Source organism: Salmo trutta, chromosome 27 (genome assembly GCF_901001165.1).
Source record: "Salmo trutta chromosome 27, fSalTru1.1, whole genome shotgun sequence".
NCBI lineage: Eukaryota > Metazoa > Chordata > Actinopteri > Salmoniformes > Salmonidae > Salmo > Salmo trutta.
The window spans coordinates 35,871,056-35,885,990 of record NC_042983.1 but is presented as its reverse complement, the minus strand read 5'-3'; the positions used below and the strand labels follow the sequence as shown (position 1 = coordinate 35,885,990).

Genomic DNA, 14,935 nt, shown 5'->3' with positions numbered 1-14,935 from the left:
AGTCGCCAGAGCCGCCCGCCAGTCGAAAGTCGCCAGAGCCGCCCGCCAGTCGAAAGTCGCCAGAGCCGCCCGCCAGTCGAAAGTCGCCAGAGCCGCCCGCTAGTCAGGAGCCGCCAGAGCCGCCCGCTAGTCAGGAGCCGCCAGAGCGGCTCCTGACTATATATTCAGTCCTTGCATGCATAGCTCTGTCTTTGAATTTGAGAGTGGCTACATTTCTCCAGGCCCATCTCTTAGCTTTTGACTAACAGAGGTGAGGTAAATGCTTTGTTATTGTTTCAATTAACTCTTCTAGCTTTAAAGGTATAATCTGCAATATTGGCCGTGCTGACTTCTGTGAATTCTACCAATGTGGGAATCTCGACTACTTCATTTTTGGTAGTGGGGGACTGCGTCTACGCTCTCCCTTCATAAAAGAAATTAAAACATTTCATGTTCATACAAATCATAGGCCCAGATCAGCATCATTGATTTACCCATCGCTGTCAGCAGTGAGGAGGATAGTCCGAGGAAAAGAGAAAATTAAAGAACTATACAGAATGTTTGCCTCTGGGGGTGCTCTTGAGCCAAAAGTGGTCCGTCCCCTAAATGGACAGAAATATTGTCCAGAAATTACCTTTTTGGACATAAAGAGTACAACTCCCTTGTTGTTTTTTATCATTATTGGGGAATGGGGAATGACTTGGGAATTGGTCGGTGATACAGCCTGGAATCGAACCAAGGTGTCTAGTGATGCCTTGAACACTGAGACGCAGTGCCTTAGACCGCTGTGCCACTCGGGAGCCCCAAGTTATGAAGGCATGAGGATATTGAATGGTGTAGCAAGTAAGGAATTATAATTTAGAATACCGGACATGAACCTTCTTCTGATGGTCTAAAGGTCAGCTATTTTGGTCAGGGAGTTGGTCAACCATGGTTTGCCAGTTCTGTGATAAGAAATGGAGTAAAATAATGCATTTTAAGAAAGTATTTGCACCATATGTTTGTTAGTATTAACTGCCAATATGCCAACATTCCATTCAAACAATGCAGTCAATACACAGCCATACACTGGCTGAAATCAGTTGATGGTAGGACTGATATTGTATCATATAATAGCACTCACAGCTTTCCAAGACAACACAATTTGAGACATTTATGGTCTGTTTACATATATTGTAGAGACTACTTATACATACAATTTGTATAAAACCTGTATAAACTGTATTTATAATTATATGACACGATTTTAGGTTGACAATAATTCTATTACACAATTTCTGATAAATCACAGGCCTTACTTAAATTTTCCTGTGGAAGAAAAATCTGGATTATGTTGTACAACTGACTAGGTATCTCCTCTCTTTCCCTAGACTGATTTCTCCCTGACCAATATGGCTGCCATTTTTCATTCCATTCTGGAACTTCGAGGGTTTATCATAAGCTCCTCTCCGTATGTAGAGGTCATCCGTAAAGGGCAAACACATTCTGCAAACAGCATCGTCATTGATGAAATCACGCACCATCAATTACTACAATGACCACAATCCATAGCACGGTTTCATGACCGTCACACGGGAGAAGGAACGCCACTAGCTAACTCTATACCACAGTTTAGCTAAATGGTTTAACGTGTGTATTTAGCATATTATTTGAAATTGTCCGTTATTTTACAAGACGAATAGCTAGCTACCAACGTGACTGAATGACAGATTGCTTGCTAGCAGTCATATGATAGCAGGTCGCGAGGTGGCGATGCATTCATGAGTCAAACCAAACGACGAGAAGTAAGTGCATTTTGACACTAGGCTAGCTAGCTGTAACGTTACATTTCGGATTTCGCCCAATAGTGTTCTATACTATAACGTAATATTTTCTATCGAAACTGCAGCTAACTAGTTAATTTAGTTGACGATAGCTAGCTAGTAAGCCTGTAACGACAAGGCTAGCTAGAAACATCTGTAATCTATGTATTAGTTACAGTGAATCCCGATGTTGTGTCCCAAAGCTAGGTAGCCTGCCCGTGCCTTTGCTAGCTAGCTTGTTGGTTGTTGCGTGAATTGACTTGATAGTTGACCACTTGCTAATTGATAGCTATATCTTTAAAAAAAAAAAAAAATATCACAATGATAGACTATGTTGCTTTTATTTAGCTAAAGGCTAAATGGGTTGCTATCTGTCATCTATTTCCGAGTGATGGTGTCACGTGAGTTGGCACACGGAACTTGCTCACCTCTTTCCAGTTTAGAAACGATTGTTATGCCGGTGTCCGTTTTAGCTTGCGGGCCAAACGCCTCTACATTCAGGTTGGTTTTCCATGTAAGAGCGGTGATTTCATGGGATCAGGGGTGTAAATTGTCAAATGCACTTATTGGGCTAATGTCTCAACATTGTCATTAGCTGACTAACTAGCTGTAATCTTTAGCTACAGCTAGCTACCTGCTACTGCTAGTTTGCTGTCATTGGCTAGCTAGGTATGTAGTCATTTTGTTTACCAGCCAAATGCCACTGGTTTTGCTAGCATAGGTCTAATCCATAGAAAAATATCACCCAATTATTGCTCTTAGTTAAATGAATGTCTATCGCTAATCTTGTGATCTAAGTAAGTAGTGCAGTGCACAAAACATGGATTACTTGCTAATCTAGCAATGTTGTACTGTACCAAGTTATCAACCTAACGTTAGTTGTCTCACTAACTGACATGTCTGGTGATGTTTGCCACTGAAGATTGTCTTGCTGAGAATATGACATTGAGTGCGGTGGCTACAAGTTACCTAGCTAGTGTCTTAACTGTCAGTAGCACAACTAACAACGGACGTGTTTCTCTTTCTCACAGGGGAACTGACTTTATGATTTGAAGCACAATGACCACGTCATTGCATTGGTTTCTCATGAATTTGTCCTGGATCAAGGCCACATTGTGAGGGCAGGAAGACAGAGTTACAAAGGACCATGAATCTTCACCAAGTCCTTACTGGGGCTGTCAACCCAGGGGACAATTGTTTTTCTGTAGGTAGCATAAACAACCAACCATTCACGGTAAGATATTTCAGGCAGTCAGTCTCCCTACATTTTAAGCATGCTTTGGGAGTGCTCTGTGCTAGTCCAGCAGCACTGCTCAGAGAAGAGAATCTGATACTATACCCACAGTCTTTCACTGAGCCGATCAATATCAGATTATTTTTGTCTCTGTCCTCTAGTGCAGGCAAAAGTTACATTGTGCTGTTTATGCCGTGTTGACAGTCTGCATTTTGTCCGTATATTTATTCATTGAATTAGTATGCATACTACAGATATCATCTGCTTGTCATGCAATGCAAAGTCATACTAGAAGCTCAACTTTCATTAAATCACCCTTGACAGTTCTTTGTGATTATTGTCCTAACTGAGTAACATTCCTCCCTCATCCCACCCTCTCATGTGATAGGCATATGCCTCTGGCTGTGACGTTGTGATTTTGGGCAGTGACTTTGAAAGGCTACAGATCATCCCAGGAGCAAAGCATGGGAACATCCAGGTGGGCTGTGTGGACAGCTCGCTACAGGGAGGCCAGGTAAGAGACATTGTTTCTTGTATTACTTGTCTGGTGTAGTTACTGCAACTTATAGACAATTATGTTTGGCGAAGAACCAGTTGAGTTTGCATGCTAATATGACCCTATTTGTATATCCATGTTGTATTTTTTACATGGCCGTTGCTTTGTATCAATATTGACCATCAATTTGCTGTAGGCTATATTGTAGCTAAACCTTTAGCAATATTGACCATTTATTTGCTATATTGTTTCTAAGCAGCAAATATGTGCATTATGATGCAATATTACAAATGTTGAACAATCCCCCAAATCCGGGTACATTTTAACAGATGGAACACAGTACAGCAACTCAAGAGAGGCGGGCCTTTTGTTCTCACTGTAATGCCATATTGCCTAAACTCTGTTTAAATCTTAGCAAAATGCCATGTTGCCTGGCTCCATTGTGTTTGTCCTAGGTCAACGATGCATTTTAAGCTGTGTACGAGTCATTGAGCTTGGCCAGCTACACCCTGCAAAAGATATCACAATATTTCAGAAAAAGGAAATGAAGAAAGAGAAACAAAATTAGCCAGCCAATACACGGTGGGAAAATGTGGTATGTTGTGACTCAGACTCACTAGTCACTACTCATGACATGTAGCTCTCCTGACTGTTGGAATAGTCTCCTTATTAGACACAACCTGTATTATCTAAGGAAGTTAGCCTACAGTTATTTTTGTGCCTGACCATGGACTACCTCGTTTTAGATCAGTCAGTAACTTGCAGAGTTAGAAAGAGGAGTCAAGTATGTTGGCCTGTGTGTTAATTATTGGGTCTGGTGCAGATTTCAAATTATGCTAAGTAGGCATTTAGCATGTGGTAAAATGCTTAACCCTTTACACTCATGGGAATTGGCCTATATGATAAATTGAAATGTTTTTTACAGAATAAATACAAAAAGCATATGTGTAACCATGGTAGCAATTGACAGGGAACAGTTTGGAGATTGTGGGAAGATTATTCGACCAAAGGTGAGGACACAACTGTTCACCTGACACCAGACTGAATCCGAACATTACGCTGTTGATTTTATGTGCATTTTACATTTACTGTACTTTTCGCCGCATTTGTTGATAAATCATAAGGTCCTCTGGTTACTTTCAGTAACATGATAAGAATATTTATGGAAAACGTGGGGTAGATGCAACATAAAGCCCTAAAATTACATAGGTTTGAGTGAGAGGAGTAACTGGCGTCTCCAAGTGTCCACACATCTCTCCATAGTGTGCCCAGTCTCTCTCTCTCTCTCTCTCTCTCTCTCTCTCTCTCTCTCTCTCTCTCTCTCTCTCTCTCTCTCTCTCTCTCTCTCTCTCTCTCTCTCTCTCTCTCCTCTCTCCTCTCTCCTCTCTCCTCTCTCCTCTCTCCTCTCTCCTCTCTCCTCTCTCCTCTCTCCTCTCTTCTCTCTTCTCTCTTCTCTCTTCTCTCTTCTCTCTCCTCTCTCTCCTCTCTCTCTCATATTTATATATAGAATTTTTTTTACTCAAAGAAAAGTCAACTATAAGGTGTTTTTTTTTTTTTTGGTTGTTGTTTACTCTCCAAGCTGTGCCGTTGAACTAGAGCAAGCACACTTGTAGTTGTTTTATTTGGAACTCATCCCTGCATCCCCGCCATCACACAATTACTGTTTACGTAATCCAAGAACGGCCCGTTATAAATCGCAATCTGGGTCAAGCGGGCATCATTTTGAAAGCTTGATCTGTTGTCAACAAGACTAGCATGACGGTGTTAGGCTTTCACATTGCCATTCATAGAAAGGAGTCATGAGTGCATTCGGGTGCTTCAGAGGATCAAGTACGTATCAGCGCAGTCCCTTTTATAGTGCAAAGAGCTTGCTCTACTTACTCATTCATTGCTAGAGCTGTCTGCGCTGCATTAGCTCCCTAGTCCCCACATGCTGCACAGAAGTTAACTTGAATAATGCAACACGTTATGTTGAAACTGTTCGTTACTGTCTGCAAAAACAATGTCCATACAGGCTAGAACACTTACAATGCAAGACGATGCAGGTAGCTTACAGCTTTAATTGTAAGCTGACTTTCCTTGCTAGTTTACAGTTGAATTCACTACCCTAGTACTTTGTTCGTGATAATATGCAAACTATGACGCCAAAAATTGCTGATTTCAAAGTTGACTCACCAACATTTTATTAATTCACCTTATCTCCTTGCCACCAAAAACTAATTCAGTTCTTCATCTTCCTTTACCAAAACAGATTCCACAACCACGAAGTCAGATTCCACAGCCACATTCTGCCTAAGAAATTGTCATTCATTTCTTATACAGGCACACTTAGAAAATAAGAGATTGCTTATTCTATAGAAGGGTTGGTTGTCTTAGCAACAAATTTGACGCGTGCGCAGTTATGGGGCAAAACAGACGCGGTTGGCTTAGGTTGATGACATGTAAACTATATTTCGTCGCCAATGTTTATTGAACATGTAAATACATTTGCACAATGAGCACTTGTTGTCAATACCTCGTTACAGTTGTTGTTAGTTAGTGAATTTTACCCATATTAGGATAGACATGAGGTCAGTGAAAATAAGACATGGTATGAAGAACAAGATGAAACGATTCCCCACGTGGCAGTTTCTTGTCGTTCTCGCCATCCAGAATCACAACAACACGCGGACTTCTGCCCCATAGAAACGTGTGCATTGTTTCCGTGATGTTGTCAGCTAACCCATCTATGCAAATGTTGTTGACTTACTACTTTATTGTGCTGATTATCTTATCAGTTGCCAATAAAATTATCATTTGTAGCCCAATGGAATCAGCTAAAACAAGCTCAATAACTCAAAGCATGCACACACTCCTATTGAATAATATGCATTCACCTGTATTGTGAATAGACCTAGGCTGCATCTTGATTTACCCGGTTTATCAATGGAATTTATCATTCAAATAAATGATTAACAATATATTGTTTTGAAGTTACAAAGTCAAATTGATTGTATCATTTACTCAATTCATGCATACATGGTTTTCTCCAAAAATTTGACAATGTTCAAATGTAATGATATTGAACTAACGATTTAACAGAGCTGTGGCTGAGTTTATCTGTTTGGATCAAGTGCCATTCTGTGACTTTGGCTAATATGTAGTCTTTTTTTTGTGGTATCGTTTTGATATTTAGTATCGTGGTGATATCGAGTATTGTGATTCTAAACCTGGTATCGATATGGAAGTCAAAATTCTGGTATCGTGATAAATTCACCGTGGCACACGCTAGTGTTTCTTAATAATAGACAGACTAATTCGGTTCAGAACAACCCTTGTAAATGTACATCAAACATAGTGATCATAAACTGACACTGTATATTACATGAGTTTTATAATGTGGAAATGTGCACTTCTGGACTCACAGGTATTTGGCTTGCTTGTATGACATCATAGGGGTATTTATTATAATCCTAAATGTCTCATCTTTCAAAATACACCGTTTACATAAGGAAACCATTCAGGTAGACTAGTGGTTAGAGCGTTGGGCCTGTAACCCGAAGGTTGCTAGATCGAATCCCCGAGCTGACAAGGTAAAAATCTGTCGTTCTGCCCCTGAACAAGGCAGTTAACCCACTGTTCCTAGGCCGTCATTGTAAATAAGAACTTGTTCTTAACTGACTTGCCTAGTTAAATAATAAAATTGAAATAAATTCATTAGGCCCTAATCTATGGATTTCACATGACTGGGAATACAGATATGCAAAAAGGTAGGTGCGTGGATCAGAAAACCAGTCAGTATCTGGTGTCACCACTATTTGCCTCATGCTGCACAATATCTCCTTTGCATAGAGTTGATCGGGCTGTTGATTGTGGCCTGTGGAATGTTGTTCCACTCCTCTTCAATGGCTGTGCAAAGTTGCTGGATATTGGCTGGAATTGGAACACGCTGTCGTACACATCGATCCAGAGCATTCCAAACAGGCTCAATGGGTGACATGTCTGTTGACTATGCAGGCCATGGAAGAACTGGGACATTTTCAGCCTCCAGGAATTGTGTACTGATCCTTGAGACATGGGGTCATGCATTATCATACTGAAACATGAGGTGATGCTGGCGGATGAATGCCATGGCAATGGGCTTAAAGCATCTCATCACGGTATCTCTGTGCATTCAAATTGCCACCAATAAAATGCAATTGTGTTCATTATCTGTAGCTTACAGTGCATTCGGAAAGTATTCAGACGCCTTGACTTTTTCCACATTTTGTTACATTACAGCCTTATTTCTCATCAGTCTACACACAATACCCTATAATGACGAAGCAAGAACTGAAATATCACATTTACATAAGTTTTCAGACCCGTTACTCAGTGCTTTGTTGAAAGGGAAATCAGAGAGGTGCGTGGGGCTGCCTTAATCGACATCCTCGTCTTCGGCGCCTGGGGAACAGTGGGTTAACTGCCTTGCTCAGGAGCAGAACGACAGATTTTTACCTTGTGAGCTTGGGGATTCGATCCAGAAACCTTCCGGTTACTGGCCCAACACTCTAACCGCTAGAAGCACCTTTGGCAGCGATTACAGCCTAGAGTCTTATGTATGACACTACAAGCTTGGCACACCTGTATTTGGGGAGTTTCTCCCATTCTTCTCTGCAGATCCTCTCAAGCTCTGTCATGTTGGATGGGGAGCGTCGCTGCACAGCAATTTGAGGTCTCTCCAGAGATGTACGATCGGGTTCAAGTCCGGGCTCTGGCTGGGCCTCTCAAGAACATTCAAAGACTTGTCCCAAAGCCTCTCCGGCTTTGTCTTGGCTGTGTGCTTAGATTCATTGTCCTTTTCGAAGGTGAACCTTCACCTCAGTCTGAGGTACTGAGCGCTGTGGAGCAGGTTTTCATCAAGGATCTCTCTGTACTTTGCTCTGTTCATCTTTCCCTTGATCCTGACTAGTCTCCCAGTCCATGCCGCTGAAAAACATCCCTCACAGCATGCTGCCTCGATCATTCTTCACTTTAGGGATGGTGCCAGGTTTCTTCTAGACGTGACGCTAGGCATTCAGGCCAAAGAGTTCAATCTTGGTTTCATCAGACCAGAGAATCATGTTTCTCATGGTCTGGGAGTCTTTAGGTACCTTTTGGAAAACTCCAAGCGGGCTGTAGTGCCTTTTACTGAGGAGTGGCTTCCTTCTGGCCACTCTACCATAAAGGCCTGATTTGGTGGAGTGCTGTAGAGATGGGAGAACCTTCCAGAAGGAAAACCATCTCCACAGAGGAACTCGGTGACCATCGGATTCTTGGTCACCTCCCTGACCAAGGTCCTTCTCCCCCGATTGCTCTAGGAAGAGTCTTGGTGGTTCCAAACTTCTTCCATTGAAGAATGATGGAAGCCACTGTGTTCTTGGGGACCTTCAATGCTGCAGACATTTTTGGGAACACTTCCCCAGGTCTGTGTCTCGACATAATCCTGTCTCGGAGCTCTACTGGAAAATTTCTTCGACCTCATGGCTTGGTTTTTACTCTGAAATGCACTGTCAACTGTGGGCCCTTTATATAGGCAGGTGTGTGTGCCTTTCCAAATCATGTCCAATCAATTGAATTTACCACAGGTGGACTCTAATCAAGTTGTAGAAACATCTCAAAGATGATCAATGGAAACTAGATGCATCTGAGCTTAATTTCGAGTCTTAGCAAAGGGTCTGAATACTTAAGGTATTTGGTTTTTATTTTTAACAAGCAAAACTTTCTAAACCTGTTCTCGCTTTGTCATTATGGGATATTATGTGTAGATTGATGAGGAAAACAATTAATGTAATCCATTTTAGAATAAGGCTGTAACGTAACAAAATGTGGAAAAAGTAAAGGGGAATACTTTACGAGTGCGTTGTATGCCTGCCCATACCATAACCCCACCGCCACCATGGAGCACTCTATTCACAGCATTGACATCCGCAAACCGCTCACTCACATGACGCCATACACGCTGTCTGCCATCTGCCCGGTACAGTTCAAACCGGGATTCATCCGTGAAGAGCACACTTCTCCAGTGTGTCAGTGGCCACTGATGTCGACTACGGAGCCAAACTGAGGTCAGGTCAAGACCCTGGTGAGGATGACAAGCACGCAGATGAGCTTCCCTGAGACAGTTTGTGCAGAAATCCTTTGGTTGTGCAAACCCACAGTTTCATCACAGGGTGAAGAAGCCGGATGGGGAGGTCCTGGGCTTATGTGGTCTGCGGTTGTGAGGCTGATTTGGACGTACTGCCAAATTCTCTAAAACGACATTTGAGGCAGCTAATGTTACAGAAATGAACATTCAATTATTTGGCAACAGGTCTGGTGGACATTGCTGCAGTCAGCATGCCAATTGCAAGGTGCAGCTGTGTAATGATCACACTGTTTAATCAGCTTTTCGATATGCCATGCTTGTCAGGTGAATGGGTTATCTTGGCAAAGGAGAAATGCTCATTGACAGGGATCTAAACAAATTTGTGCACAACATTTGAGCGAAATAAGCTTTTTGGAACATTTCTGGGATCTTTTATTTCAGCTCATGAAATATGGGACCAACACTTTACATGTTGTGTTTATATTTTTATTCAGTATGCGTAGGCCTGTTAATTTACAGCATTTACCTCACTCAGACAACAAAACATTTGCAAAAGTTGCCCAATTAGTGGGAGGGATTGGCTTGTCACCCAAGTTCTGAACATCTGTCAGTCAAAATCCAAACACCGATGTGAACTGCACAGCCAGAGTTCTGACGTCATATAAAGCATGTTACTGTACCGCAATTTCATTCCAATTTTAAAATGTATCGGTGTCCAAATCTATTATGTTCAACCCGTATACAGGTACGAGTGTAAAGGGCTACAGTAAAATTACATTACGTTTCTAAGGTTGCTAAGATGTTTTATAATTCATGTTGTTATTTACAATTTGTGAGGATGCAGTTACCACAACTATCTTAAGTCATAATTGCAGTACTCATACCTTTAATCATCTTCACTCTAACCATTAGGCTGCAGCTCACAGTCCTTTCAAAAGGCACAAGTATTGTGCTTGGTACTTGTTATGGTATAATGAGAGTGAGAAGGTCAAGCCTTCAAATTGAATAAAATGTCCCTTCTCTTCAATTGCTGCTGACAGGTTGCAGCTTCCTATGGAAGTATTGTCTGTGTCTTTGAGCCGGTTCAGCTCATGAACCAGAAGGACAGGACATCAGCAGTAAGTGCTAATTGTATTGATTCTCTAATACTAATTGATTCTTACTGACTGCACTGCAGTGTAACTTCCTGATACAAGTAATATGTGAGGAAATTATTAATTTATTGTTCCTAATGACTTGGTTTTGACAATTTGGATTTGATCGTTTGAATGCTTGTGTTCTTACAGGAACTGAGCTACCAGTGGCAGAAGAGTGGACAGTTTGTTTTGCAGTCCATAGTGCGTAACCTGGCCTGGGACCCCACAGGTAAATCCATTATTCTATGTATATTTGGTATCTTTCCAAATCCAAAAGGCACTCGAACATCTGAGCTATCTTTGTTACAGGTGCATAGTAACAGTTGAATAACATGAGAAAAAATAGGAAACCCACACACTGCTCTTGATAGTATCACTGCTCTGTAATAAGCTTTATGGATCCACGTTAAGATTACACACTGCTCTTGATACTATCTTTGCAAATTAAAACGCCCTGTGTTCTTTAAAAATATATTTTTTTGTTTTATATTTTGCACACAGGCACCCGTCTCTTAACTGGGTCCGCTAGCCTCCAGCTGTGGTCCAATATCAGCGATGGTTTTGATGAGGAAGGGGAACAGACAGACATGACCATTGGTGACCCTCAGTGTCCCTGGAGGTGTATCTGGCACTGCAAGTAAGAACTGCACTATGAAATAGTCCTAATGTAGCCTGTTTAGAAAAAAAAACATTCTCATGGATCCATCTGATGTATTGTTGTGTCCCCCTCGTCTTAATAGAACCGCCTCCCCAATTCAGCTCATGAAGTTCTCTCCAGATGGAGAATTCTTTGCTACTGCCGGACAGGTGGGTGGCCTTTGGTGTCCATTCATGTGCATAAAGATGTTCCTTTTTTTAAGTAAAGACCTTACAGAGAAACGCATTCTAACAACAGCCATGTAGTCCTTTGTGTACTAACTCCCAGTGATGCCGTTGTTTTCAGGACGACTGTCTGGTCAAAGTGTGGTACGGCACCAGCAAATGGCAGTCTGGCGTGACCAAGCTGTTCACCCCACCGGAGCACAACGCTCAGGGCGAGCTCGACTTCTCTTTTGTCTACCTGGCACACCCACGCTCTGTAACGGGCTTCTCCTGGAGGAAGACCAGCAAGTACATGCCACGGTAAGGCCCATCGTTAAGTCTTTAGAATATGTTTCTCCATGCCTGACCTGATGGAGTTGTGTCCTCTGTGTTTTTCCCTCCAGGGGTTCAGTGTGCAATGTTCTACTGACATGCTGTAAGGACAGTGTGTGTCGCCTGTGGGCCGAGACCCTGCTTCCCAGTGACAGCTTGCTGTCCGGACACACGCTCAGTCACCTTAATAATAACGGACAGAGCAGCGACTCTCTGAAATCGTCAGGCAGCAAGAAGACTCCCTCTCGTATCAAAACGCAGGACAGGAATCCCCTGGAGGTAGGAAGAATGTTTCCACCGTGTAGTCCATCAGGCTGGTGAGAAGTTTAGAGAGCGTAACAGGCTTAGAGCTAAAAGGATATCTGACAGGAAGCTCATTTTCCATGCATCGCAGCCCTTGAGAACATCACTAAAAAAATATTGTTTCTATACAGTACATCCATTAATTAAAGTACGTCTGATCATTTTGCTGACAAATGTATTTAGTTTTTTGTTGAGGTGCTCTAGTAACTAGTTATATGATCAGATGCATTGCCTTCACTTTAGTTGTGTACAGAACTTTTCCTTATTGGAAGACTGTCATTACATGGTTATGCATCTTGAAAGAAAATATTGAGGAGCAAGGGACGAATTACATTGCAGGAAAAATAGATATGCAAATGTATATTCAATGCCCAGAGGAAAGTCTGCTAACATTGCTGAGTTATTCATTAACATCACTGACTGCGATATCAGAGGTACTATTTTACTTTCGGTCTGGTTTTCCAAAGCATATGAGAGCGAGATCCCTACTTAGGAGCCGTTTTGTTGCTTCAGTTGAATCTGCAGGAGTCGTGGAGAGCCCCCTTGAGGGGTGTGGCCCAGCCCTCCCTGACCGGCCGCCTCCCGACCCAGCAAAACAGTCACCACAACCACAAGACCAACAGCGTGCCCCATGCCAACGCTCTCTGCCACTTCCACATCGCTGCCAGTATCAACCCTGCCACAGGTACCGCACACAAACAGTGGTTCAGTGGCATTAATTCAAGGATGTTTACATTGTTTACATTGCTTAACAGTTAATTTTAGGATAACACAGCCTGTCGTAAACCCCTTCTGTACTTCATGCATAAGAATGACAACGCAGAGGTTATGCCTAAGAGTCAATATTATAAGCCCCTCTAACTGACCGTTAGTGATGGAGGGTGGAGTTGATACAGTTACATATTGGGATATTATTTTTGACAATATATTGTATCGTTTTGACAACATCGCAATATTATTAGGCTGTTCCTGCACCAAAATACCAGTATTTTTCCTTCATAGCTTGTACTCAATCTTTTTTTTAGAATGGGGAGCTAATTTGTTTCCCACACTTTTATTTCCATGACTGATCAAAACTCGTTTTCTCATGGCTCTCGCTTCCCTCTGCAGCAGACATATTGTGAGCAATGGAATCGCAATAAAATCACAGTATCGGATCGCAATACGTATACAATCGTATCGGCACCTAAGTCTTGTGAAATCGGTTCACTGACATTATCGGCCGATTATAGCAGTATCGGACGATAATTCAACCGTTAAACGATATTCAGTAAATGGGATGGAAAAAGGGAATCTCATGTTTATCTGAACAATTGCGGCCATACTCATGATGTCATTGTCACAATGTATGAAATCGACATTTTTAAGCATAGTTAATGGACAATTGCTCTTTTGGATGCCAATTCAGGAGAATTCAGTGTGGAAAAATGACACTTTTTCATTTCCCCACCGTGAAACAGTATATCGGCAGATATATCGGTAGGAGTAGGTTTTGTCCCCCCAAAAAATCGGAATCGATATCGGACCAAAAATACCACATCGGTCTGGCTCTGGCAATTCCCAACTCTACTGATCATCACACACATTATGGGATCATGTGACCTGCCAAAGAACAACCAGGTAGAGGATGGCACGATTTCATACTGCGCCCGCCCCCGAAGGTTTTTTTTACCGACATCCCACCTGCTCCCGCCAGGAGCTGTTAAAATTACACATCTTCAAAACCTCCATCTTATGCATTATATTGTGCAATGAATGCATGATTTCAAACTCATTTAAAGCAGCCCAGACAAAGTCCCTGTTCACCTTGTAAACCTCCAATTCCAATCATCTCAATTCAAACTGTCAGTAAGCAAATGGAAAGGCAACAAATAGGCTATTGATAGGCTGACTAGTGCCCAATCATAATAGCCATTATTTCATTACCTGTAGAAAATGATTAACAACATACTTTCCAGTGAGAACTGCAAGCTGATAATTGCTTTTATAATTCATCACAAGTGGCCACAAACTCAAACACATCAGATCAAAATATATATATATATATATTTGCCACCACTACTGTTTGAAGCAGGCGTGAGCCGGTTTTGTAACGAGCCCCAGTTAGAGGCCAGGAGAGGAGCCAGAATGACTGAGAGGGATTCATGTGATAAGTGGTTTTATAACAGATCACAGTGCATTTAAACGGAGATACGGCCATTATTAAATCATTTGTGGAAATAAAATAATATTTGTCTTTCTGACCGTCCGCTGCCCGCCCGCAGCATGATCCATTCCGACCGCGCCGCACATTTCTCTGTCGGGCGATATGGGAGTCCCAGGGTAATGCAGGGCTCTGCAACCAGGACCAACTCTGGGCACAAATGACTGTACACCAGTTAAGTGATTCAGTATGGGTGTGTTGTTTGGAGCAGATATCCCCCTGCTGCCCTCTATCACGTCGCTGTGTGGGGGAGATGACGAGGAGCCTGGCGGGCCCTTCACCGTGCACTGGCTCAACAACAAGGAGCTGCTTCTCACCCTGGCCATGGAGGTGTTCCTGCAGCAGCTCAGAGGCAGTGTGGAGCAGAACCACTCGGAACACTCCCAGGAGGGTAGGTACTAGGTAGAGGGCAGGGGTGGATTCATTAGGACACAATGTTTTGCAACAGAAAATGCTTTGTAAAGAAAACAAGCTTTTTTTAATTGGACAAGTTCATGTTAGTACCTCAGAGTTTTGGCTGTTTGCTTAGGTTTTGTTCCTAGTGAATACACCAGGGGTAGGCA

The 14,935-nt window shown here is 42.3% G+C and overlaps 1 protein-coding gene across 8 annotated transcripts in view; it reads left to right on the top strand.

The window, feature by feature from the left end:
• Nucleotides 1-1,521: 1,521 nt before the first annotated feature.
• dmxl1 (Dmx like 1) overlaps nucleotides 1,522-14,935 on the top strand; it is a 61,929-nt gene continuing 48,515 nt past the window's right edge. For 6 of the 8 annotated variants that reach the window (XM_029717903.1, XM_029717901.1, XM_029717905.1 and 3 more), the window contains exons 1-11: nucleotides 1,772-2,282; nucleotides 2,813-3,015; nucleotides 3,404-3,529; nucleotides 10,637-10,714; nucleotides 10,883-10,961; nucleotides 11,234-11,369; nucleotides 11,473-11,539; nucleotides 11,676-11,854; nucleotides 11,938-12,145; nucleotides 12,683-12,854; nucleotides 14,584-14,763. In XM_029717903.1, the coding sequence (XP_029573763.1) occupies nucleotides 2,929-3,015; nucleotides 3,404-3,529; nucleotides 10,637-10,714; nucleotides 10,883-10,961; nucleotides 11,234-11,369; nucleotides 11,473-11,539; nucleotides 11,676-11,854; nucleotides 11,938-12,145; nucleotides 12,683-12,854; nucleotides 14,584-14,763 (1,312 nt within the window). In that variant the 5' untranslated portion in view covers nucleotides 1,772-2,282; nucleotides 2,813-2,928. The other 2 variants (XM_029717899.1, XM_029717900.1) reach the window with 2 other exon arrangements.